The following is a 26,922-nucleotide window of genomic DNA, read 5'->3' as shown; positions in this document are numbered from 1 at the left end:
GTGTTTTCCTTCAAGGGCAGGAATCTTTGTGCTGTGACTAACTCTATTATCACAGTTCTTCAGATCATGTCCGTTCATCCTTTCTTCGATAAACTCAGAGTTCAGTTTGGTCACCTTCTACATTTCAATTAGTAATAAGAGCAAATAACTCCTTTTGGCTGCCTTTCTCCAAGCTAAGACATTTTAGTTCTTTTGCTCATGCCTTCTTTTTTTTTTTTTTTTTTTTTTTTAAAAATTTTTATTTATTTATTTATTTATTTGAGTGCGACAGACACAGAGAGAAAGACAGATAGAGGGAGAGGGAGGGAATGGGCGCGCCAGGGCTTCCAGCCCTGCAAACGAACTCCAGACACGTGCGCCCCCTTGTGCATCTGGCTAATGTGGGACCTGGGGAACCGAGCCTCGAACCGGGGTCCTTAGGCTTCACAGGCAAGCGCTTAACCGCTAAGCCATCTCTCCAGCCCTCATGCCTTCTTTTAGTAAAGTATCTTTTTGTTTATTCTTATTTATTTGAGAACGACAGACAGAGAGAGAAGCAGGCAGAGAGGAAGAGATAATAGACATGCCAGGGCTTCCAGCCACTGCAAATGAACTCCAGATGTGTGTGCCCCCTTGTGCGTCTGGATAATGTGGGTCCTGGGGAATCGAGCCTCGAACTGGGGTCCTTAGGCTTCACAGGCAAGCGCTTAACCGTTAAGCCATCTCTCCAGCCCTGCTCATACCTTCTAAGACCTAGTCATGAAAACCCCTTCTTTTTGATGGCTTTTTGTCAGTGTATTGTCTAATTTCTTCACATAGCTCTGAAGTTATGCAGTCTAAGGTTGAACAAGCCAAGGGTACTCATTTGATTAGCACTACATTAAATAACAGAGCCATCTAGTTAAGAATAGTTATTGATATTTCTGCCATAGGCAATACAAGGGAAATTTTAAATGACTGGACAATTTTTTTTTGGTAAAATCACATTGATTCTCTCAATCAAATGCATCTTGCCAGTGGTCAGGGCTGTCTCAGCATGGGGCCTTTGCACATATCACAGCTTGCCTGGTAGCGCCATGTGCTACCAATGCCACCATTTTGCTCCTTCTAGCTTTTCTTATTAAATCTTCCAGGAAGTTGACGTGTAGGTAAAGTCTCTCTTCCTACTTACTCAAGGGAATTTCTAATATATCTCATGCTGGCACTTACCACTGGGTATCACACGGATCTATATACTTGCTTATATCTCCAATTTGACTAAGTTTCTTGAATATAATGCCAGCACTGTATTCATTAATTTCACTTTGTAGAACCACCCACCATTTCATGATCACCTTCTGAACTCATAATAAGGGGAACAGGAATATGTGAGGGGACCCAGAGAAGAAGACTGTGCTTGTGATATCCAAATATCATATTGAGCATATACTATGGTGGACAATAAAAATGATGTCACCCCTGCCCTTGGATTGCTGTCAATTAGTTTCTCTGTTGGTAATATCACCATTTACTGAGTTCCTAGTAGGTACACAGATCTGAGTTAGCATCTTGCGTGCTGTTTGTTTTCACAACAGACATGGCCATGGGAGTTCTTGACAAGTTTAAGATTTTAGTCATACTGCTTCTTGTATTTTGCTTAAAGGTCAGAGATCAGGAGTTTCCTTATCGAAGAAATTTGGCCCGAGTCATTGTGAATGTGGAGGATGCTAATGACCACAGTCCCTATTTCACCAACCCACTGTATGAAGCATCTGTGTTTGAGTCGGCTGCTCTGGGATCAGCTGTTCTACATGTGACGGCTCTGGACAAAGACAAAGGGGAAAATGCAGAGCTCATATATACCATAGAAGCAGGTGAGAGTTGTGACACTGTACAAACTTCAACATAATACATGGCATTCCCTCCTCAGAGGTACATTTCATCATGTAAAATCCAGATTGTCATCACTGGAACTTTTTTTTTTTTTTTTTATGTAGCAACCCAACCTATGTGTGTGGTAATGATTTATAAAGTTGTTGGCATTTCAATATTGAAAAGAAGGAGTTTCCTTCACTGTATTCATTCTTGGATTTCACTAAACTGGATAAGAGATAAAAAATGTGTAATAACTTCAGTGGCCAGGATCCATAAGCCAACAAAATATGGCCTCAAACTGAAATAACTAAAGCCCCCATCAACACAGGGCTGCTGGGCTCTGCTGTGGATTAAATCCCACATATTTTTGCCTATTTTCCCATAGAAGTGTTGTCCAGGAACCCCTATTTACCCACCATTAGCACAAACACTCTGCTCTTTGCTGGAGGTAATTTATGCAGAGCAGTTGGTAGACAAAGGTTCTCAACTGATTGCTTATCCAGCAGATAGCCAGACAGATACTTGGGTTAAATTTGAGACTTAAAAGAAAGCAGTGTAGCTTATATATGACAAGACCATTGGATACTGACAGTTGGAACACAGATAAACCAGAAAACATTTATGACAAAGATGAATATGCAAGCAAGAAATGGTACTGTGGATGTAAACATGACAAAAATCCTGTATCTGCTCTATCTTCCTTCCCCTGCAGTGTCTTTTGAATATTTGAGCCACACATTTCCAAACGTTCTGCAACATTATGTCTATCATGTGTAATGCCAAATGTGATCTCTTTTCATGCCAGCAATAGAAAGCCTCTTTTCAGTGTGGAATAGTTTTGTGAGTAGCTAAATTAAAATAATAAGGGTGTAAGAGGACAGTTTAGGGCTAGAAATTAGTTTCTTTTTAAAGACACTAATAGTGTTCTATAAAAGCCCTTGCATTGAATGACAATCTAAAAGGACTTCCTGTATTAGGCACCCACATTTTAAATGAAAAGTGATAATTCCATACAAAGGAGCAAAAAGACAAGGTGTTGGTCCACCAAAGCTAGATGCCTCACAAGCTTTCCCCCAGTTCTTCCCTACATTTCCAGGAGGTTTCTTTCAACCTAAAGCCTGGCCAATACCTAGAAATGTTATTTTACATTTCTTACTTATCACTGAATATTATTGTTTCATTAAGTAGTCTTTGATCTTTTGGTTCCACAAATAAAATGAGAAACCTTAAAAAACTTAATATTTAAACAGCATCACAGAAAATACCATCTAATTTAACAATTTTTTCTTCCTAAGGCTACATCTAATCTTGTCTTTCTTCATTTTCCCTGTATTCATTCATTTAGTCATATATATTATCTCATACAAATTTAGTCATTGGAATATGAAACTTTACACCTACACTTACATTTACTTTCACTTTTACTTACAATGAATTTGGAGTTTCCCAGAGATACTGTGACTTATATCCACCTGTAAGCACTTCACTCATGGTTTTACTGCCATGACTATGGGGTGAGCTTGATCATTCGTTTTCACAATTGACTAAAACAAACAATAAAAACTATTTACTTAAAACATTTTTTTAATACAGGAAATCTGAATTTCTTGAAAAGACACAGGAATGACTGATATCTCAAAACTAACCTTTACCTGTTATTGTATGCATATGAGAATTACAGTGACCAGAACAAAACTCTTAGTGCCATTCAACTCCTTCCAAATACACACACACACACACACACACACACACACGACCTTCCTGGAGTCTGGACTGGTCTTCACTGAACAAGCTCCTGGTGATGGAAAGCAACAGCACTCAGAAGCTTCAGCACACTGAAGCAAGTGACAGGTGGCTGTATAAAAGGTTACATTTTATTGAATTTTTCTCACAAACCTCAGATAAGCCATATTTTACACTGTCTACTGGTGAGCTATAAATTTTCCATTTCTTGCCTGACCTCTAATGTAACTATTGAAGCTTTTTATTTTAGCCTGAAGGACTGAGGCAAAATCTGAGGGCAGAGGCTTAGGTCTTATATTTAGTTCTGTTCTATATTTGGTGCTGATGCTGGCTTCAAAACAACAAAGTAGAAATTGATACGGAGGGGGACATATTGTATTCCAAAATGCATTAAAAATTGTGTTCATGTTGGCCTTTCCTCTCAATCATTCAACAAGTAATTATTGAGACCCCTTCTTTGTGGGAGGCATAGTGCCATGCAACAAATAAATGACAAGTAAAAGAACACAGCTTTAGGTCAATTGCTACAAATCTACAGGGTGATATAGACTCCAAGAAAACAATCATAGATTAACTTCCAAAGATTTTAGAAAAAAAGAAGTGAATAAGTAGGAAGTAGATTCCAGGAGTAGGACTCAGTATGCTGAAGACAGAAAAAGTAGGAAAGCCAACTTTGGGCATGAAATGTGAACAGAGCAACCTGGAAAGTTGTAAGAAGTAGGTCTGCAGTGCTGGAACAGGAAGGTTCAGAATGTAGGTTAATTTGAGGTCATAAGCTGCCTTAATTTCATTCTAGCTATGAAATGTTATTGGTTTGGACATCGATGAACATAGAAAGAATGCTCTGTTAGTATCCATCTAAGATGGCCTATCCCTACATCACTTGAAGATAAAACTTCTTGGATGAAGTAGATGCTGGCTTTAACCATAGAATCACACTCAAGTCCATGTTGCTATTCACTGAAAATGTGAAAGCTGGCTGGGTAGATGTCTCAGTGGCTAAAGTGCTTGTCTTATAGCCATGAGAATCTGAGTTTGATCCTTAAAATCTATGTAAAAATGTTAGGCATTTGGCATGTACCTGAAATCCCAATACTGAGAAGGCAAAGGCAGGCATATAGATCCCTGGGGCTTGCTGGGTAAACAGTCTAGCCTATGTGACACATTCCAGACCAATGAAAGGCCCTGTCTTAAAAACAAGGTGGACAATATTCATGATGAACACTACCAAATGTTGTCCTTTGGCTTCCATATAGACACACAAGTGCTGTCACACACATGTGTACCTGTGCACACACACACAAACATATGTATATGTATATTTGTAAACCAGTGGCAATGGTAGATGCCAACCTAAGCTGTCCCTCTTCTCACAAGTTTAGGAAGGAGGAAATCCTACAAGTTGTCAGGAGAAATTCTTTCCTGTAAGCTCTATTATTTCCCAACTCATATTAACCTAGTGCTGTAGTTGCATCCTCGAACCTGTGTGTGTGTGTGTTGTGGTGTTGTGGTATATGTATATGCCAACATGGCACCCTACATGCTCACCTGCAGCGCCCCATGAGCCCTCCTAAAGCAGCCAAAGGAAAATGTCAAGTGTCTTCCTGCACCACTCATCCACCTGTTTTTTTTTAATATTATTATAATTAACAACATATTTTGAATGGATACATTATGTGTTAGTATCTTCTTTTCCCTCATCTCTGCCCCACATTCTGCTGAGGAAACTCCTCAGTGGGGTTGCCGGCATTCCCCATGGGATTGTAGGTTATGTATTATGGGAGCAGCAGTCAGTTTTTCTTTTGGGGTGGGAGGGAATGACTCTGGGCATGATGTCTCAACCTGTGGCCCTTATAATTTTTCCACCACCTCTTCTGCAAAATTTGCTGAGCCATGGTAGGTGTGTTTTAATTCTATTTCAGTGGTGAGCTCATAGGAGCTTCTGGATCTCTGCTTTGGTAGGTATTGAGTGTCCTCAGAGTCTGTCTCCTTCACCCTGGTGCTGGGTATCAGGTTCAGCATGGAAGTAGCACTCTTTCTCATCTCCCCAATTCTTCTGTGGTTTCAGCTGAGGCATGGCTGAAGTGAGATAGGTATCTCCTCAGATCTCCCTATCTTCTGGAGGAGAAGAAAAGATTCTCCAATGGAAAATGAAGTCAGAATAGTGTAAATGTGATAAAAAATATTAATTTATGGAGAATTTGATGTATATAATCCCTCTTTTAGTTAAAGACTAGTGATAGCTTGATACTGGAGAGCATAATCTTTGTCACCATAGGATTATGATCTGGTTCCCAATTTTCTGCCCCAGTTTTGGATTATGTTCTTTGCACTTTTTATTGTTTAGGTTTTTTTTTTAATTATTTATTTATTTATTTGAGAGCGACAGACACAGAGAGAAAGACAGATAGAGGGAGAGAGAGAGAATGGGCGCGCCAGGGCTTCCAGCCTCTGCAAATGAACTCCAGATACGTGGGCCCCCTTGTGCATCTGGCTAATGTGGGACCTGGGGAACCGAGCCTTGAACAGGGGTCCTTAGGCTTCACAGGCAAGTGCTTAACCACTAAGCCATCTCTCCAGCCCTTGTTTAGTTTCTCTTATGTCTCTTTTTTTTAGTTCTCTGTAGGTTCTAGATATTAGGTTTCTGACAGTGGTATAGCTGGAGAAGATTTTTCTCCCATTCAGTGGGTAATCTATTGGCTCTGCTTATGGTATGTTTCTCTGTGCAAAAGGTTTTTAACTTCATGAGATCTCATAGGTTGAATGATTGTTTAATTCCCTAGCTACTGGGGTTTTGTTCAGGAAGTCTTTCCCCACTCTTGTATCATGAAGAATTCCTCCTATTTTTTCTTCCAGTAGGAGAAAAGTTTCAGGTCGTATATTAAGTTCTTTAATCTATTTAGACTTTGTTTTTGTGTATGGTGAGATGAGTGAGTCTAGCTTCATTTGTCTACTTATGGTCATCCAATTTGTCCAGAACCATTTGTTGAAGATGATGTCTTTTCTCCAGTCTACATTATTGGCACCTTTTTCATAGATCAAGTAGCTGTAGTTATTTGACCTAAGGTCTGGGTTTTCAATTCTGTTCAATTGATCTATATTTTGTTTTCATGCCAGTACTGTGCTGTTTTTGTTACTATGACTTTGTCACATAGATTTATTTGTATTTTTTATTTATTCATATTTATTTTATTTTAATTTTTTTGGTTTTTTTGATTAGGCCAGACTGACCTGGAATTCACTATGTAGTCTCAAGCTGACTTCAAACTCACAGAGATCCAACTACCTCTGCCGCCACACGTTTTTTTTACTGATAGCTTCCATAATTATAGATAATAAACCCTGGTAATTCCCTCCCCCTGCCACATTCCCCTTGCAACTCCATTTTCCATAATATCCCCTTCCCATCTCAATCAGGCCCTTTCATTTTGATGTCATCATCTTTTCCTTCTATTATGATCAACTGTGTAGGTAGTGTCAAGCACTACAAGGTCATGGATACTCAGGCCATTTTCTGTCTGGAAGAGTGCATTGTAAGCAGTCCTACCCTTCCTTTGGCTCGTACATTCTCTCTGCCACCTCTTCCACAATCTACCCTGAGCCTTAGAAGGTGTAATAAAGATGTTTCAGTGCTAAACACTCTTCTACCACTTCTTCTCAGCACCGTGGTGCCTTTGAGTTGTCCTACAGGTCATTGCCATCTGAAAAGAGAAGCTTCTCTAACAAAAAATGAATATAGCATTAATATATGGGCATGAATATTAAGAGAAGTGCTTACCAGGCAGTTTGGTGAGCATAGTATATACATTTAGCCAGACACCAGTAAGTGTTATACCCCTAGGGCTCATGACTTCTGCCTTAATAGGTTTGCAGTATCAGTTGTGTATTCCCCCCTGTAGAGGACACCTCCAGTCCTATTAGAGAATAGTTGGTTTCCACCATTACAGACATGCTATTATAGCACCCATTGGCTCATTTAACCTGACTGGCCAAATTTGAGGCTTGCAAAGTCCACTGTTGTTTATCTCCACCAGTGATTTCTCTCTCTCCCATGGAACTGTATGCAGTGTACCTTTTTACAGCTTTCTGTCAGTCTTCAGCAATAGGGTCTTACCATACATTTCTAGTGGGAAACCAAGAGCCCCAGCAATGGTTTGTAATGTTTCTAGAGTATCAGGGTCCTCCCTGGCCAACAACTTCTGGAATGTATCCCATAATTGGCAATGAAAGTTTTCTAGCAAAAACCTATGGCTTCTGGGTATGCTATTGTCCAAAACAGTAGGTTTTCATATGACTTATTCATACTCTCTTAGATTTTAATTAGCCCTCCCACACTTTTCTTTAACTCAGTCTCTTCCCGTAACCTCCCTTAGCCCTTTCTGCCCACATTAATCTGTTCTTCTACTTACATATATCGATCAGATATGGTGATACCTCCAGAAATGTTTCTTTTGCTGAAAATATTTTTGGATACCCAAGGCCTGCTGTCATTCCATATGAATACTGAGATCTTTTTTTTTCTGTCTCTGTGAAGAATGATACTGGAAATTTTATTTATTGGTATTGCATTAAATCTGCATAGTACTTTTAGTAGAATTGTCATTTTCACAATATTAACATTACATCTACCTATCAAAGAACATGGGAGATGGGCTGGAGAGATGGCTTAGCAGTTAAGCGCTTGCCTGTGAAGCCTAAGGACCCCGGTTCAAGGCTCGGTTCCCCAGGTCCCACGTTAGCCAGATGCACAAGGGGGCACATGCGTCTGGAGTTCGTTTGCAGTGGCTGGAAGCCCTGGCGCGCCCATTCTCTCTCTCTCCCTCTATCTGTCTTTCTCTCTATGTCTGTCGCTTTCAAATAAATAAATAAAAAATGAACAAAAAAAATTAAAAAGAACATGGGAGGTCTTTCCATCTTCTCAAGTCTGGAGCTCTTAGGGTTAGATTCCTTTGGTTTTTTCAATGCCTATAGGTGGAAAGTTAGGTTATTAATTTGGGATATCTCTGTCTTTGTTATGAAAGCATTTAGCACTATGAACTTTGCCCTGAGGACTACCTTCATTGTGTCCCATAGGTTTTGGTAAGTTGTGTTTTCATTATCATTCAATTCTAGGAATTTTACAATTCTTTTGATTTCTTCCACAACCCATTAATAGATTAAACATGTGCTTTTCAGTCTCCAGAAGCTGGTGGAATTCCTAATTTATCTCTTGTTAATTTCTAACTTTAAAGCATTGTGATCTTATATGATGCAGGAAGTTACTTTAATTTTCCTGAATTTATGGAGGCATTGTTTTATGGCCTAATATATGGTTGATTTTGGAGAGAGTCCCATGGACTGCTGAGAAGAATGGAAATGGGGTGGAAAGTTCTGTAGATGTATGTTAGGTCTAGTTGATCTATGGTGTTGTTGAGCTCTATTATTTCCCTGTTGATTTTTTGCTCAGATGATCTGCCTATTGATGTTAGTAGAACATTGAAGACTCTGACTATGATGGAGTTGATATTTATTATTGTTTTTTTGCTAAGTAGGGTTTTTGGTTTTTGGTTTTTGGTTTTTGTTGTTTTTGGTATTTTGAGGAAGGTAGGGTCTCACTCTAGTTCAACGTGACCTGGAATTCACTCTGTAGTCTCAGGGTGGCCTCAAACTCACAGTGATCCTCCTATCTCTGCCTCCCAAGTGCTGGGATTAAAGGCATGTACCACCCCGCTCAGCATAGGTTTTGTTTTATAAACTGTGGAGCACCTGTGTTTGGCACATATAGATTTAGGGTTGTGATGTCATCATGTTGAACCATTCCTTTGATGAGTAAAACATGATCTTCTTTGACCTTTTTGATTACTTTTGGTATGAAGTCTATTTTATCAGCTATTAATGTAGCAACACCTGCTTGTTTCTTATTTCCATTTGCTTGGAATATCAATTTCCATCCTTTCACCCTCAGGAGGTGTCTATCTTAAGTGTTGAGGTGTATTTCTTGAAGAAAAAAGATATAAGGGTCCATTTTTCTGATCTACCCTGCTAACTTGTATCTTTGGATGGCCGGGGGGGGGGGGGGAGGGGGGTTAAGAACATTAATGTTTAAGGTTATAGCTGTGAGGTTGTTTTGGTACCTGCCTTGATGGGTACTTTATGTGGTTCGGTGTTCTTGTGTTTTGTACTTTTTTGAGCCTGGTATACTTTTGGTTATTGTGATCTTCTTCTTATAGGCTCTTGAGATTGGTTGTTTGACACTTCTGTGTGGAGTATTCCCTGAAGTAGTCTCTGTAGGTTTGACTTTGTGTTCATATAATCATAGAGTTAACTTTTTCATGGAAAGTTTTCCATTTACCATATATTATGAGGGATACTTTCACTGGGTACAATAGCTTGGGTTGTAAGCCATAAATTTTTAGTCATTGAAACATTCCATTCCAAGCCATTCAGTGTTTCCCCTGAGAAATGTGAGGTAATTCTGATGGGATTGCCTTTGTATGTAGTGGGTTTTTTCACTCTGGCTGCTTTTATCACTCTCTTTGTTTTCATTGTTGAGAGTTTTTACATGATGTGCCTTGGAAAATTTCTTCTTTGGTCCTGTCTGTTTGGTGTTCTGTGGGCTTCTTATATCTGGATGGGCCTCTCTTTTGAGATATTGGGAAAGTTTTCATCAATAATTTGATTGAATCTATTCTCTATGCCTCTGGCCTAGATTTCCTTTCCTCTGTTATACCCATGATCTGGATACTTGGTCATTTTAGGGTATCCCATAGTTCCCTCATATTCTGTTTACATGATTATTTTGAACTTAGCAAATATTTTGGTCTCCTGGTCAATTCCTTCTGTCTTGTCTTCCAGCTCAGAGGTTCTGTCTTCCACACTCTGTTAGTGAGGAGTTCTAGAGAGGTTTTTATAAGTTCGATTTAAATTTTGTTTTCTGTTGTGTTATTTTACATCATGCATCATGTCCATCTCATTTTTATTTTTATTTTTTTCCATTTATTTTTTGAGGCATGATTTGAGTTCAATGTCTCATTTCCTTGATGCTTCCTGAAATTAATTTTTTCACTTGATCAAGTCTTCATGAAGCTTAATCAGCTGGTTATTGAGATCTTCCATTTGTTGACTCACCTTCAATTAATTTATATATCTTTTGCGGCTTCTAACATTTTCTTCAATTATGTTAAACCTAGTGACAAAACCTGAGTGCTCTAAGAAATGATTATGCTCAATTTCATTAATGGCATGATTGGTTTCTTGATGACTTGCTTCCAGTTCAGCAAAATTTTTTATCAGGGTCATATTTTTTATTGTGCTATCATTTGGGGATTCAATTTCTATTGTTTTCTCCATGATTTTATTGGAGGCTTCCATTGCAATACTAGGTTTTTTTGGTGAGATCTCTCAGTTTTCTGACTTTTGTTGGTTTTCTTGCATTGTGCTCTTCCCATATAAGGGAAACATTTTATTCTACTGAGTAGGAAGCAAGTATTTCTCTTTGTATTATCTTCAGTTGGTGTTCTATTTTAAATGTGAACCAGATTGGTATATGGTGAGGTTTTGACTCAAGATGCACAGATTGTGGAAACTGCAGATACATCAAAGATACCTGGAGAACTGGAAGGTGGGGCACTAGGAGCCCTGGCCTACTCACTCCATGTACACAACCTCCAGAGCAGAGGATCCAGGAATGAGGACCCAGAGGCTATTCAGTCAGGAAGGTGGAGCAAGGGGCCTGCTGCCACAGCAAGTTCATGGGGTCCATGCAGCCCCAAGCCAATATCATGGGAACTGGGACCAGGGAACTGGCAGGTGGAGAATTCACTCTGCATACACACCCTCAAAATCAGGGGATCTTGGAGTTGAGGATCCAGGGCCTATCTGTTTTTCCAAAAGAAAGTCTCTTACTGATTCTCGTGCTTGTTGTTCACAAGCTCTGACAATTCTCCATTTTCCACTCTCCATAGAACTGATAGATATGTGTGGCCATGCTCAGGTATTTATACCATTCTTAAGCTTTGAACTTGGGCAGTCTAAGATACCCTCTGACCCTCATGCCTAGTCAGAAAGCACACTTTACCCCTGAACCATCTCTCCAAACCTACAGTTCATAATTTTGCTAGAACTCATTATACTTACTTTTTGATACTCCATAGAATAAATTCTCTCTTTTTGCAGGATGATAAGTAGTACATATAAATAATTGTTCATCATTGGCCACATTGAAGTATGAAGTACCATTACATGAAGAATTAGTCTTCACAAAGTCTCCTAATGACTCTCTTGTGACTCATTTCCTTGTTGATTTCTGTATTTTAGGGAACACTGGAAACACATTTAAGATTGAACCAGTTTTGGGCATCATCACTGTTGCCAAAGAGCCAGACATGACAACCATGGGCCAATTTGTCCTATCTGTCAAAGTCACAGACCAAGGATCTCCACCAATGTCTGCCACCACAATCGTACGCATTTCTGTCACCATGTCTGACAATTCCCACCCCAAGTTCACTCACAAAGACTACCAAGCTGAAATAAATGAAAATGTTGACATTGGAACATCAGTCATTCTACTCTCAGCCATCAGCCAGTCCACCCTCATTTATGAAGTCAAAGATGGGAACACTGATGGGGTCTTTACCATAAATCCATATTCTGGAGTCATCACCACTCGAAGAGCTCTGGATTATGAGTGCACTTCCTCTTATCAGCTCATCATTCAGGCCACTAACATGGCAGGCATGGCTTCCAATGCCACAGTCAATATCCAAATTGTTGATGAAAATGATAATGCACCTGTGTTTCTCTTTTCTCAATACTCAGGTAGCCTGAGTGAAGCTGCTCCTGTCAACAGCCTTGTCAGGAGTTTGGATAATAGCCCATTGGTTATTCGAGCCACTGATGCTGACAGCAACCAGAATGCGTTGCTGGTATATCAGATTGTTGAGCCCACAGCCAAGAAGTTCTTCACAGTGGACTCCAGTACAGGTGCAATCAGAACAATTGCCAACCTGGACCACGAAATCATTGCTCACTTCCATTTCCATGTGCATGTGAGAGACAGTGGCAGGCCCCAGCTGACTGCAGAGAGCCCTGTTGAAGTCAACATTGAGGTGACAGATGTGAACGATAATCCACCAGTTTTTACTCAGGCTGTGTTTGATACTGTCTTACTTCTCCCCACCTATGTTGGAGTGGAGATTCTGAAAGTTAGTGCCATGGATCCTGACTCTGAGGTGCCCCCTGAGCTGACATTCAGCCTCATGGATGGCAGCTCAGATCATTTCTTAATGGACTCAAATACTGGGGTACTTACCATTAAAAACAATAACCTCTCCAAAGATCACTACATGCTGATAGTTAAAGTGTCCGATGGAAAGTTCTACAGCACATCCATGGTTACTATCGTGGTGAAAGAAGCCATGGACAGTGGTCTCTACTTTACACAAAGCTTTTACTCTACTTCAATCTCAGAGAATAATACTAATATAACCAAAGTTGCTATTGTCAATGCAGTTGGAAACCGCCTTAATGAGCCCTTAAGATATAGCATCTTAAACCCAGGAAATAAATTCAAGATAAAGTCTACCTCAGGAGTTATTCAGACCACTGGAGTACCCTTTGACCGTGAGGAACAGGAATTATATGAGCTGGTGGTAGAAGCCAGCCGTGAGCTGGACCATTTGCGGGTAGCGAGAGTGGTGGTCAAGGTTAATATTGAAGATGTAAATGACAACTCCCCATTCTTTGTTGGCCTCCCTTACTATGCTGCTGTGCAAGTTGATGCTGAGCCTGGTACTCTCATATACCAGGTGACAGCCATCGACAAGGACAAAGGTGCAAATGGAGAAGTGACCTATGTCTTACAGGATGACTATGGCCACTTTGAAATTAACCCCAATTCAGGTAATGTTATTTTAAAAGAAGCATTCAACTCTGACTTATCCAACATTGAGTATGGTGTCACCATCCTAGCTAAGGATGGTGGAAAACCCTCCTTGTCCACATCCATAGAACTTCCCATCACTATTGTCAACAAAGCCATGCCTGTATTTGACAAGCCTTTTTATACAGCATCTATCAATGAAGACATCAGAATTGACACCCCCATTTTAAGCATCAATGCCACCAGTCCAGAAGGCCAGGGCATCATATATCTCATCATTGATGGGGACCCCTTTAAACAGTTTAATATTGACTTTGACACTGGGATCCTAAAAGTTGTTAGTCCTTTGGATTATGAAGTTGCATCTATTTACAAATTGACTGTAAGAGCCAGTGATGCTCTTACTGGTGCCAGGGCTGAAGTCACTGTGGACCTGATAGTTGATGATGTAAATGACAACCCTCCTGTTTTTGATCAGCCCACTTACAATACAACATTATCTGAAGCGTCTCTCATTGGGACACCCGTTCTACAAGTTGTTTCCACTGATGCAGACTCAGAAAACAATAAAATGGTACATTATCAGATTGTCCAGGATACTTACAACAGCACAGATTATTTTCACATAGACAGCTCAAGTGGCTTAATCCTGACAGCAAGAATGCTTGATCATGAGTCAGTACAACACTGCACCCTGAAAGTGAGAGCAACAGACAATGGCTTCCCATCACTGAGCAGCGAAGTTTTGGTGCAGATTCACATTTCTGACGTAAATGACAACCCTCCAGTCTTCAATCAGCTCATTTATGAGTCCTATGTGAGTGAATTAGCCCCACGGGGTCATTTTGTCACCTGTGTCCAAGCCTCAGATGCAGACAGCTCTGACTTTGACCAGCTAGAATACAGCATTTTATCTGGGAATGACCGGACAAGCTTTCTGATGGACAGCAAGAGTGGAGTCATCACACTGTCTGGTCACCGGAAACAGCGCATGGAGCCTCTGTATAGTCTCAATGTGTCTGTTTCTGATGGGTTGTTCACCAGCACTGCACAGGTGCACATCAGGGTCCTTGGGGCTAATTTGTACAGCCCTGCCTTTTCACAAAGCACATATGTAGCTGAGGTGAGAGAGAATGCAGCTGCTGGCACAAAAGTTCTTCATGTCCGAGCCACAGATGGGGACCCAGGAGCATATGGGCAGATCACTTACACCATCATCAATGACTTCGCCAAGGATAGGTTCCTTATTGACAACAATGGTCAGGTCATCACGACAGAAAGACTTGACCGGGAAAACCCTCTGGAAGGAGATATTAGTATTTATTTGAGGGCCCTTGATGGAGGAGGAAGGACAACCTTCTGCACTGTGAGGGTGATTGTGGTGGATGAAAATGACAATGCTCCTCAGTTCATGACAGTGGAATATAGAGCCAGTGTCAGAGCAGATGTTGGAAGGGGCCACCTGGTCACTCAAGTTCAAGCCATGGATCCAGATGATGGGGCAAATTCCAGGATCACTTATTCACTCTATAGTGAGGCATCTGTCTCAGTGGCTGACCTTCTGGAAATTGATCCTGATAATGGCTGGATGGTCACAAAGGGCAATTTTAACCAGCTGAGAAACACAGTGCTGTCATTCTTTGTCAAAGCAGTAGATGGGGGTATCCCAGTGAAGCACTCCCTCATTCCTGTCTATATCCATGTCTTGCCCCCAGAAACATCCTTGCCTTCATTCACCCAGTCTCAGTATTCCTATACCATTGCAGAAGACACAGCCATTGGAAGCACAGTGGATACCCTGAAGATTTTGCCCAGTCAGAATGTCCGTTTTAGCACAGTTAATGGAGAATGGCCAGAGAATAACAAAGAGGGCATTTTCATCATAGATCAAGAAGCAGGCACTATCAAACTTGACAAGCGCCTGGATCATGAAGTTAACCCATCTTTCCACTTCAAAGTAGCAGCTACTATACCCCTGGACAAGGTAGACATTGTATTTACTGTGGATGTAGACATCAAGGTATTGGACCTGAATGATAACAAGCCAGTCTTTGAAACATCAAGCTATGAGACCATCATAATGGAAGGGATGCCTGTTGGAACCAAACTCACCCAGGTGAGAGCTGTTGACATGGACTGGGGAGCCAATGGGCAAGTCACTTACTCACTGCATTCAGACTCTCACCTACAAAAGGTGCTGGAAGTATTCAATATTGACAGCAACACAGGCTGGATTAGTACCTTGAAGGACCTGGACCATGAGACAGATCCTACCTTTTCCTTCTCTGTGGTGGCCTCTGACCTTGGAGAAGCTTTGTCTCTTTCTTCCACAGCTCTGGTCTCTGTTAAGGTGACAGATATAAATGACAATGCACCCATCTTTGCCCATGAGGTATACCGAGGAAACGTGAAGGAGAGCGACCCACCAGGGGAGGTGGTAGCTGTTCTTAGCACGTGGGACAAAGACACTTCTGACATGAATCGCCAAGTGAGCTACCATATTACAGGTAAGTCTCAACACCCACAGTTTCCATCATGTGCTTTGCAAAATAAGAAATCTCTAAGACGGTCTGGGAAGATGGCTCAATGAATAAGTGTACTTGGGCTGGAGAGATGAATTAGTGGTTAAGGCACTTACCTACAAAGCCGAAGGACCCTGGTTTGAATCCTAAGGACCCACATAAGCCAGATGCACAAGGTGGTACATGTGTCTTGAGTTCGTTTGCAGTGGCTGGAGGCCCTGGCATGCCCATTTTCTCTCATCCCCCCCCCCTCTCTCTCTCATTCTCCTTCTTTCTCTCCTCACAAATAAATGAATAAATAAAAATAATTAAAAATAAAATAAGAGTGCTAGCTGCTTAAACATGAGGAACAGAGTTCAATCCCTACAACCCATATGAAAATCCAGACATGGCCATACATGCCTGTAACTGTAGCACTGGGTGGGCAGTAGCAGAGGAGCAGCACAGAGCAAGAAGGTCTGTTTGAGAGACAGGTAGAATTCAGGAATAAGCAAGAGACTATCTTAGGGGGGAAAATGGTACTCGACTACTTCTGACCTATACCTTCTGCATACTATGTGTCAAAATCGGCACATGCATGTACCACTAGTCATTCTAGTCGAGTGTGATAGCCAATCTACACATGCACGCATTCACACAAACATACCAAAAAGAAAAGAGAAAAATAGGAGATGACAGGCGGCCTGAATATGTGATGAGAAACTGAAAGTGACAAAATTTGGGTCTGAGTAAGATAGCTGAGGAAATTTGCTTTTCAATCATTGGTCCTTAACTCGGGCTTAGTCTAAAATATATTGATTTGCCTTTAACATGATTACACAAGTTGGCATCCAATCCTTGTATCACTTCTTATCATTTTAAAGTAAAATCAGAGCAAATATTTTAATTAGAGAAATGAAGACAACAGCTTTTGAGTGGAAATAGATTTTTAAACTAGATGTACTCTTCATACTTTTAATAATATATTTAATACTAAGAAAAACAAATACTTGAGCCCACCTTCATATGTGTCTTTCTCCTGACCATAAAAATGCAGCCACATACATATGCAAATTAGAAGTCAAAGTTGGACCTTTTGCTGAGAGATCCTAAACTACAATTCCCAATAAAGGAATATATTTTTTGACAACACTGATTTCATAGAATCATTATCTATCTTCCCAAATAGCAAGTAGCTGTTCAACAAGAAAGCCAAGATAGACAATTGAAGTCACCAAGAATGCACAGAAATGTCACCATTCCTTTGTGAGGTTGTGAATTTTATATCAGAGTGAAAAGGTTGTCCTGCACATGAGTAGCTCTCTGGGGAGACCCGCCTTCAACAACAAAGAGGGAAAGGATTGGTAGTATGGGACTCCCTTCCTAAAATCTATTTGTGGAACTTCAAGCTAATATTTGGGTGATGTGACATTCAAAGCTGGAACATAAGCACAGTGCCAAAAGATTTTAAATAATCCATCAATACTTGCAGTCAGGTGGTTTTTCCCTTTAGAAAAACCACATTATTCAGAGTGAAACACGAATTAATTAGAATGCCCTTAGGGTACAGAATCTGTTTAAGTATGTTAGTGGGAAAGTTAATTAATCACTGCAGAATAAGATCCACAGCAGAGCCAACTCGTCAATGCCCAGGATCTCCATGCTTTTCCAGGATCCTTCTCCTTTTTTTCCTTTGTGGACCTATGTTCTTGATGCTATTTTCCATTTACAAAAAAAAAAAAAATGGAATTTTATGCTTTATCTGATAACTCTAATCTTTTTCTATTAAAATGCATAGATGAGTGAAGGCATGTTTTAATCTATTTGCATGTAGCTACCCAGGAGTAAAGACATTTTGAGGGATACTTTTGTATTTGGAAGAACTGTTAAATACACACCCTTAATTGTTTTTGCATAGTATCTGAATTCTTAATAAGAGGCTTAAAGGGACCATCCCATCAGCTTGACAAAAATAATGAGTACAGAATTGCTTAAAGTGGCTGTTACTATTCGTAATGCCAACCACCAACTGGTTTTAATTAGACTTAACTTTTGCTCTTGATGTAGCACAACTTGCCTATGCTGCCTTAGATTAACAAAGGACCATTAGTCATTTTGTGTGACAAAAGAACGGTGTGGGTTTGCCTCTACCAAAAGTGTTTAATAGAGAGGTTCAATTTATGTGTTCTGAAATAACATTCAACTAAAGCAATTGGATCCTAGCTAATGGTGGTGGAAAGTGATATCCAAGGAGGACTCTGAGCTTGCCTGATCAGGGCTTCTCAGGCACACAACAGTGCAATCTGGGCCCATGGAGGGCTATTTTGTGTATATTGTGGGATAGTTAGCAGCAACACCGTGGGCCTCTAAACAGTGGATTCTAGTACCATAGAGCACCATCACACCCTCCCAATGTGACAACCAAAAAATCTCCAAGGGCTTAAAGATCTTCTGTAGAGGGAAGTGCGTCCTCCCCAGGTGAAAGCCACTGACCTGGAAGAATTACAACCCTCACACTTCCTGTGTTTCTATATAATTTGGTTCTATTTATCCTGTGTTTCTCCCTTGGTACAAAGGCCCCATGGCTGATCATTCTTCCATGCCTTGTGGCTAAGAATACAGTGCGACTCTCAGCATTCCACCTCTCCCCAATCAGTCTTTTCCATAAGACCAGAAAGTAACATACGCCCAACCTTACAATGAAGTAGCAGTTAGCATACAATGTTCTCCTTATTGGTTTCTTCATTGCATTTATAATAAATTTAAGCACATGATTTAAAAAAATTGTTTTATTCTTTGTTACAGGGTCAGGGTCTCACTATGTGGCTTAGGCTGGCCTTAAATTCATGATCTTCCTGTTACAGCCTCATAGTGCTGGTTTTACAGGTGTGCACCACCATAATCAGCTTCACATTAAAACTTTAAACAGTTTATTCTTTAAACATTTATTTATTTATTTAAGAGAGAGATAGAAAGAGGCAGATAGAGGAAAAGAAGGGGCATGCCAAAGCCTCTAGCCACTGTAAATGAACTCTAGATGCACATACCACCTTGTATATCTGGCTTTACATGGTTACTGGGCATTAAACCCAGATCCTTAGCCTTTGCAGGCAAGTACCTTAAGTACTAAGCAATCTCTCTAGCCCATAAACCGTTTAGTTGATCAAACGGCAACTCACAAATTGAGCAGCTCAAAATTGCAAACTGTTCAGGGCTGCACCAAGGGTCTTAAGGAACAAAGGATAGAATGTTCACGTAAGGGAGACAAAATGAATATTTACTGCTTAACATGAAGCAGTATGCTTCAACTTCACAGTAGAAGTTACTTGGTGGTATCCTTTTGATAATGTTTAAAATTGAACATTTACCTTGAGTTGGTTGCTGGTTTTGCCTAGAAGAACCCAAGGCACTGGGCCAATCTCAGCACCATGAATTTCTACTTGGTTCTGTTATCCATTGTGAATCTTCCCAGATATAACTTTAGCCTCACCCCCAGAGCAGAGAGACTTGCTGATCTTGTACACTGCTGATGCCCTGTTGCCTTGAACAGTTAACTTATTTGAGTGACACTTATTGCCTGCTAAGTAAATGAAATAATGATCCTCACACTCCTCTATGACCTCCTGCAGTCTGTCTTTTGCCCAGTCTTCCTGGCTTTGAACTGACATGACCTCCTCCTTTTAGGGATCTGAAGGCCAAGGCAATTTCCTTCCCCCCTCTTCCTACCTTGTACTGAGCCGCTTTGTCTCCATGCAGTTTAATGAAGTGGAAAAGGAATATGGCTGCACTCACTGCCAGCATTATAAAGAGTCATTCCACTCCATCTCTTCTACTTTCCTTTCACTTTCACCAGTTTTACACTGTTCAATTTGATCTAACTACAGAGCTTCCCTTTGAGCTGCTCCTTCAATGACCTCTCGTTAGGACTATTTAAAACTAATGGGTCTTACTTGGCACAAATTTTTCTCCCCAAACTCCAGTCCTGTGAAGAGAGCAGCTGTATGATAAAGCCTTCATTAAAAGATTCCTTAATAGAACTAGCTGCCTTTTCTTGATTGCATAATCAACGGCTAATGAAATTGTCTTGGTGACAAGAGCTAGAGTGTATTACAGCCTCTCTTGAGACCAAGGGGAAATACAATTGTATCATCCTGAGGAGACAATTGATTGTTCACAGTGTGAATTTGATTGTCCTTAAGGGGAACTAAACAAGAGATCATCTCTAGCTTCTCTAAGTGGATTGTATTCTCCTGGAAACTTACTGTTTTCTTTCCACACACACCAAGCATATAAATGTCATGTTTTGCTACAGAAGATGGAAAGGAGTCTCCATTCTTCAGTAACACCAAAGTCACAGTGGGAAGGGACTCATGTGTGGCTACTTGCAGGTGTTAGCAGCAGCATTCCACCCCACTGCACATTCTTAGGAGTTCTGTTTCCATTGCAGGAGGGAATCCCCGAGGAAGGTTTGCCCTGGGTTTGGTGCAGAGTGAGTGGAAGGTTTATGTGAAGAGACCTCTGGATAGAGAAGAGCAAGACATTTACTTCCTCAATATCACTGCCACTGATGGGCTCTTTGTCACACAGGCCATGGTAGAAGTGAGTGTCAGTGATGTAAATGACAATAGCCCAGTATGTGATCAGGTGAGTTTTAGGGATGCAACTCACTTTTTTATTTCATTCCTCTAACATTAAAACCAGCCCACTTCACTTCTCTTAAGACCAGGCTATTTTCTGCTTTTGTCTCCAATTAGAGGTAAGAAATCCAACTGGGCATAAGATGAAGTAGAGTCTAGGATAAGGATAAAATGTACTAAATACAAAACAAGGTTAGATAACAAACAAGTTCAGGTACTTAATGCCTACCACACCCCTCATAATAAAATAAAATAAGTCTTAAAATTATTTTTTCAGTAATTCTAAAAGACCTCTTAACTTCTAAGTAGTTGGTATCACCATAGTGAAATGAACAGTACTACAGGGTAAGCTACCTACTTATGTGATTTTTACAGCTGGTTCATGTCAGTGTTGGTACTTACCACAGCCTCCAGATCCCTATGAAGTAGCTCTCCTGTTGCTACACAAAAATCACAGGGCCAACTCCAGTTCCAGATTTTATTCCTTCCCTCCCCAAATTAAATCACTATTAATCATTTTTTTCTTACTATGTTGACCAACAGACAATATTAGTATTCTGTAGTTTAAAAAAGTATCACAAATAGATTTGCTCTCTCATGCTAGTAAAAATTTTACATGTTGTTCATTAAAGAAATAAAAACAACCCCAGCAACCAATTTGTTCTCCACAGAGAAATGGATAAGCTTAGCATGGGAAGTGTGTCATGCTCACAAAGAGCATGATGCTATCTATTTTCTTCACCATTGTATTCTTACTGCTTATACAACCTTTAGTAACTTATACATCACAACTGCTCAATAAAGATTTTTAAGTGAATGGGCATGGAAATGGTAGGTAAATAAATATACATTATTTCATTATGTACTGCAATCTGGTCTGAGGTAAATTAAAAAGTAGTAAAAGCTCAACTCTGTGAATGAATTTTTAAAGCAATCTGGTATGGCACTATCTATGGCAATTGTACAACCAAGAGTAATGATTTGCCCACGTTTATAACTTTGGCTAGGTTGCATATTCAGCATCATTTCCAGAAGACATTCCATCAGATAAAATCATCCTGAAGGTCAGTGCCAAGGATGCCGATATTGGATCCAATGGAGATATACGATACTCGCTCTATGGATCTGGAAATAATGAATTTTTTCTGGATTCAGAAAGTGGTAAGGTGAAATTTATTCTTTGAGTAAATGCCATTATTTATCCATGAAACAGGTTATCCTTGCATGTGATCTCACTGCTAGACACAGCTCTGGTAGCTTGGACACTAAGAAATGATCTTGGTACATGATGTCCTGATCTGTGTGCTTTAAGACACACAGAACTTATTTGAGCTAGAGTTATGGGGTTTTGTTCATTGTGTGCTTTTAAGTTAGTGTTAATTAATAACTACGCATCTCTCTTTTGTTTCTCATGCCTGATAGAAGTGGTCACATCACAGTTATGAGACACAAGCTGATGAATGATGCATAGCAAGGGGAGTTCCTTCATGCTGATACCCCTTTGAGTCCTTTTTATTGTTTAGGTACACAGTTTGTCAGGGTTTTATTAAATATTTCTGCCTAGTTTCTTCGGAGTTATGCGCCCTAAGATTTGTTTGCATAATCAGGTAAAATTTCCAAGGTGAAATATTATTTAAGTTAAAGACAGATGCCTGAACTCAAGGCTAGTGCTAATGAAAAGTCATATTTTATGCCAACAAATTATTTCAATGTTGTAAATTGGGTGATTCATCAAATAGCAGTTTTTTGTTTTGTTTTGATTTTTGGTTTTTCAAGGTAGGTTCTCACTCTAGCCCAGGCTGACCTATTCACTATAGTGTTTCAGACTGGCCTTGAACTCACAGCAATCCTCCAGCCTCTACCTCTTGAGTGCTGGGATTAAAGGCATACACCACAACACCCAGATATGGCCGTTTTTAAATAAAGCATAGAGATTAAATAGCTTGTATTTTTATAGTATTCTGGTGGTTCTACTCAGTACTGACTACTGAGTCTTCAAAAGGCAATGGCTGACCCTTGCCCCACTCCCATGTATTCTACAAGGAGGCATCAAGTTAGCTACATGGGAATAGGCTAGCTAGCTCTCTCATGTCATGTTTGTTTATTCAGTCATTACTACTTATTGGGAAGCTAATAGACATAAAACATGTCATGTGATTTGTATGGAAAACTCTAAGATAAATTGAACAAACCATGCTCAAGGGATACTGTAATCCACTAGGGAAGGAAATGAGGAAACTGGTAATTATAGTAAAGAAAGAAAGGCAGAGTGAAAGGAGTTCCCAGGAGAAACATAAGGAGAGCCATGTACAGACATAGCAGAAGATGTAGCTAGTTTCTAATGAGAGAAAAGAAGCTGAACTAGGATTCTAGAAGTTGCAGCCAGACACTGTAGCCTACAGCCCACAAAGCAGTTAGCAGAGCCATGCAGGAAAGTGACAGGAAAGCAATTTTGAGCCACTGAAGACTTTTTAAGTAGGACCAGGAAATGACCCCACCTGACCTGTGTTTTAGAACTAGCCATGTGCAGCATGAAAGTCATAGAAGTATATGTGTGATAAATTTATGCAGTTTGATACAAATGTCTGCCAATTTTATCTAAGAGTAATATTTAATGAGCCATACTTTGTATTAAATATCACATCAAGTATCCAGGTTTATCACGCAGCTTATAATTTTTTATTGATACAAAAAAAACAAAAAACCCTCCACAGACGATGAATGAATATGCATACATATATTTGTATATATGTGTATTTGCATGTAGCATGAAAGTAAAATGGAGACTTGTAGTGGGGAGGAAGGGAACCAGCAGGAGGAGAAAAGGGGAAATAAGAGGGCAATACACAGTAAAAGACAAAGATCACATTTTCTCTCCTGCTCAAAGTCCAGATTTAACTCCCCTTTCCATATATATGTGTGTGTGTGTGTTTGTGTGTGTGTGTCATGAAAGTAGGAGGGATCCTATTAGGAACAGGAAGGAGACCAGGTGAATGAGCAAAGGCAGAAAAGAAGTGGTAATGGGGAAACGAATATGAGCAAAGTATATATGAAAATGTCATAGACTCATGTTGAAGACTAGTTTAAAAACAAAATTAATAAAGAAAAAAGAATAAAGAAGGACTAGAGATGTGACTTGACAGGTAATGGCATTTTCTTGGAAAGCCTGATGGCCCAGGTTCAATTCCTCAGTACCCACATAAAACCAGATGCTGTAAGTGGCACATGAGTCTGGAGTTTGTTTGCAGCAGCAGGAGGCCCCACTGTGCCCATACATTTCTGTCTACTTCTTTCTTTCTATTTCTCCCTCTTAAATAAATAAATAAATAAAATATATTTATAAGAATAAAGGGGGGGCAGGCTGATGTCCAGACCTTATGTGACTTTCCCAGTGGTAAAATACAGACTTTACATGCCTCAATGAGCCTGCTATATGGAGTGTCTTAATTCCCCCGCTTAGCCCTTCTCCAGCAACCACAGCCCTTTCTGCAACCCAGCATATTAAAGGTTAATTCTGGCATAGTAGGAGCCCTTCAAGGCTTTTTACTGCCAAGGCCAGCCTGTTTTGATTTCCATGTTTTCCTGTAAAAGTTGGCATAAAAAAGCAGCCTATCTGGAAGCTTGTTGATTATCCTTCTGAGTCTATGGGTTACAGACACAGCGACCATCAGATACCCAGAACTACAGTGTCTTTTCTGTGCTTTCTTCAAAGAGCTTGTCCTTGTCACCAAAAGAAAAAAAAAAAAATCTCTAGTAATCAAGTTTTGCAAAAGAATTAATTTGAAAGTCATGAAATGCATTTATTGTTGTATCTAATATGCCATGATGTTTGTCCTGATTACTAAAAGACTGAATTTGCTCTATTTTTCAAATAATAGGACATTAAAACTTTAGGTCCTTTGTTTTTCTTATATTTAGAATTCCTTATATAACTGACTTTCTACTTGTCAATAAAAACAGTTTTTGAAATACCAGATCAACCATGCTGTCATTTATTTTCATAGGTGAATTAAAAACCTTAGCCTTGTTGGACCGGGAAAGGGTCCCAGTTTACAACCTGATGGCTAGGGCCACTGATGGAGGTGGCCGATTTTGCCAGTCCAGTGTCCGCCTTATCCTGGAAGATGTGAATGACAATGCTCCTGTGTTTTCTTCTGACCATTACAACGCATGTGTCTATGAGAACACAGCCACTAAGGCTCTGTTGACCAGAGTACAAGCCATGGACCCGGACATTGGTGAGTCAGAACACTGGCCAGGCTTCTCCCAGTTCACACATTGGCATACTGTCTGCAGCACTATTTCCTGTAGGCTATGAGAACCTCTCCCCATGAGAATATGCCAGTAAGCCTCATTTCAACTCCCCCACTGGCTCTTCTCTCATGAAGGAGAGAACTCTGCAGGCTGCCTCTCTCTTCCTAGGCAATGAGGAAGTGACACCAGGAATGCCACTGTCTTATAACAAGAGTGTGAAGTTAATTTGTTTAGTTTTGGTATTTTGCTTGTTTTATCTTTTAACCTTTTGAATTAAAATAAAAGGCTATTTTACCTTCTCATTCCTCCTAAATGTGGTTAAACTGTTGTCATGTATGGCTGAGAGAATTAGTTTCCTTTTCTATGAAGAATTGCCTCATGGGATTCAGCTGCAATATGACAAACTTGATTTACTGTAGTGCCCCAAAGTGCAAAGACCTGTAGCTAAATGTGCTGCCAGTTCAATGTGGATTTCTCTTAAGCTGCCATTTTCCAAAGTCTTTTTTTGATCACATATAAAAGGACATTACTAGGCAGAGGGGGTATGGGATGATAAGAAGGAATTAGAACTGAAAAGTGCTAATAAAGTTTGTGCTCAAGTCTACTTCACATAAGGAGATGATGAGTTAGGAAAGACTGGGGTTAATTGTGAGGTAGAACTTCTGAGAATATGTACTACTGAGGTGACTACATGATGGAATATAAAATAAAAGAACATACAAAACCTCTTGGTTGTGCGTGTTAAGAGCTATATATCAGAGAGCCAAGGAATGATGAGGTGTGTCTGCTGTGCTAAACAAGCCTTTATATAATTTAGTGTCTTATTGCTTAATTCTGAATTGAAAGAAAAATTATTAATGGAAATTATTAATGGAATTATTAACAGAAAGGTAAGTACATGATAATTAGTTGAAAACAAACATAGAGGCCCAGGTCTCTTCATATATCCTCTTAGAGAAATTAATGGCTACACTTTGGATTGTTCTTACCATATTAGCATAGTGTTTGAGGCTATGAACCAACCCTCTAAAAGTATGCATATATTGTGAAAATTGCAAATAGGAAAAAACTGTTTATTAGTACATAATTATATATTGCATGTAAATATTCCTTTTTAATGAAAGATTAGAAAACATTCTCTGAACTCTTATTAGAAAAATTCTAGGGAAGGAGGACAGAATTAATGCTAATTAATTCTTTATTAATTTTAAATTTGATTTGAGATTATATAAATTAGTTCACAGGTAAAATTTTAAAAGCTGAAATATTCGAATTTTTCTACTTGCTCCTAGTATGATGGAATAAGGTTTGTTCCAGCTGCTACATTGGAGACAGAGGTCTGGTCATTGTGCATGATATTTTGGACAATGCACAGGTGGGATAATATGTGGCCACCTCACAGATGTAGTAGTTGGAGCTGTTCTGCAAGTTGTGGTGAAAAAAACACACTTTGTTCCATGTCTTCTTCTCCCTTCCTTTAAGCCAGATAGCAAGCCTGGGAGTTAGGATGACAGAACCCCAACTGTCTCAAATCTAATCATTTGTCAGGACAGATAATAAAGACTTGAATGGATCAAAAGTGCACAGGGACATTGTGTTATACTTCAGTCTGCTCATCTACCACCAGCAGAGCTTCCCCTGAGACCAATGTCATGGATATTATACACACCTGTGTATGAAATTTATTCATCTGGCCATTGTTTGGGCCTTAGGAAATCCCCAGTAAGAGAACAAATGCTGATGCATTTTCTTTATTTTTGTCAATTTCATTTAACTTTAAAAACAATTTTGACAGCTGGGTAAGAACAAATGAGCACCTCAAAAAATACATGCTGAGCCCCATCCATGTCCCAGGCATGGAGCTAAAGAAGTGGCTCTGAGGGTTTTGTGAGCACATCATGGATAAGCATTCATCAAATGAATATATCAGTGTTACTCACAATCCCTGAGTGTCACCAGTTGGTGGCTTAAGGCATTATCCTTAGTGGCACTGTTAGTACACTTATCTCCAGAGTAACAATTTCTCTGAATTTCCTAATGGATGTCTAAGGGAAACTGTGTACTAAGATAATGAGTAGTTGAGTGGGATATT

General features: G+C 39.8%; 1 protein-coding gene across 7 annotated transcripts in view; it reads left to right on the top strand.

The window, feature by feature from the left end:
• Fat3 (FAT atypical cadherin 3) overlaps window positions 1-26,922 on the top strand; it is a 658,782-nt gene that overhangs the window by 543,469 nt on the left and 88,391 nt on the right. For all 7 annotated transcript variants that reach the window (XM_045144958.1, XM_045144957.1, XM_045144960.1 and 4 more), the window contains 5 exons: window positions 1,622-1,832; window positions 11,872-15,945; window positions 20,387-20,583; window positions 21,584-21,737; window positions 24,581-24,814. In XM_045144958.1, the coding sequence (XP_045000893.1) occupies window positions 1,622-1,832; window positions 11,872-15,945; window positions 20,387-20,583; window positions 21,584-21,737; window positions 24,581-24,814 (4,870 nt within the window). The remainder of the gene's footprint in view (window positions 1-1,621; window positions 1,833-11,871; window positions 15,946-20,386; window positions 20,584-21,583; window positions 21,738-24,580; window positions 24,815-26,922) is intronic.

This window comes from Jaculus jaculus, chromosome 3 (genome assembly GCF_020740685.1).
Source record: "Jaculus jaculus isolate mJacJac1 chromosome 3, mJacJac1.mat.Y.cur, whole genome shotgun sequence".
Classification (NCBI taxonomy): domain Eukaryota; kingdom Metazoa; phylum Chordata; class Mammalia; order Rodentia; family Dipodidae; genus Jaculus; species Jaculus jaculus.
Note: the sequence above shows the minus strand (reverse complement) of the source record. Positions and strands in the feature narration are given on the sequence as shown.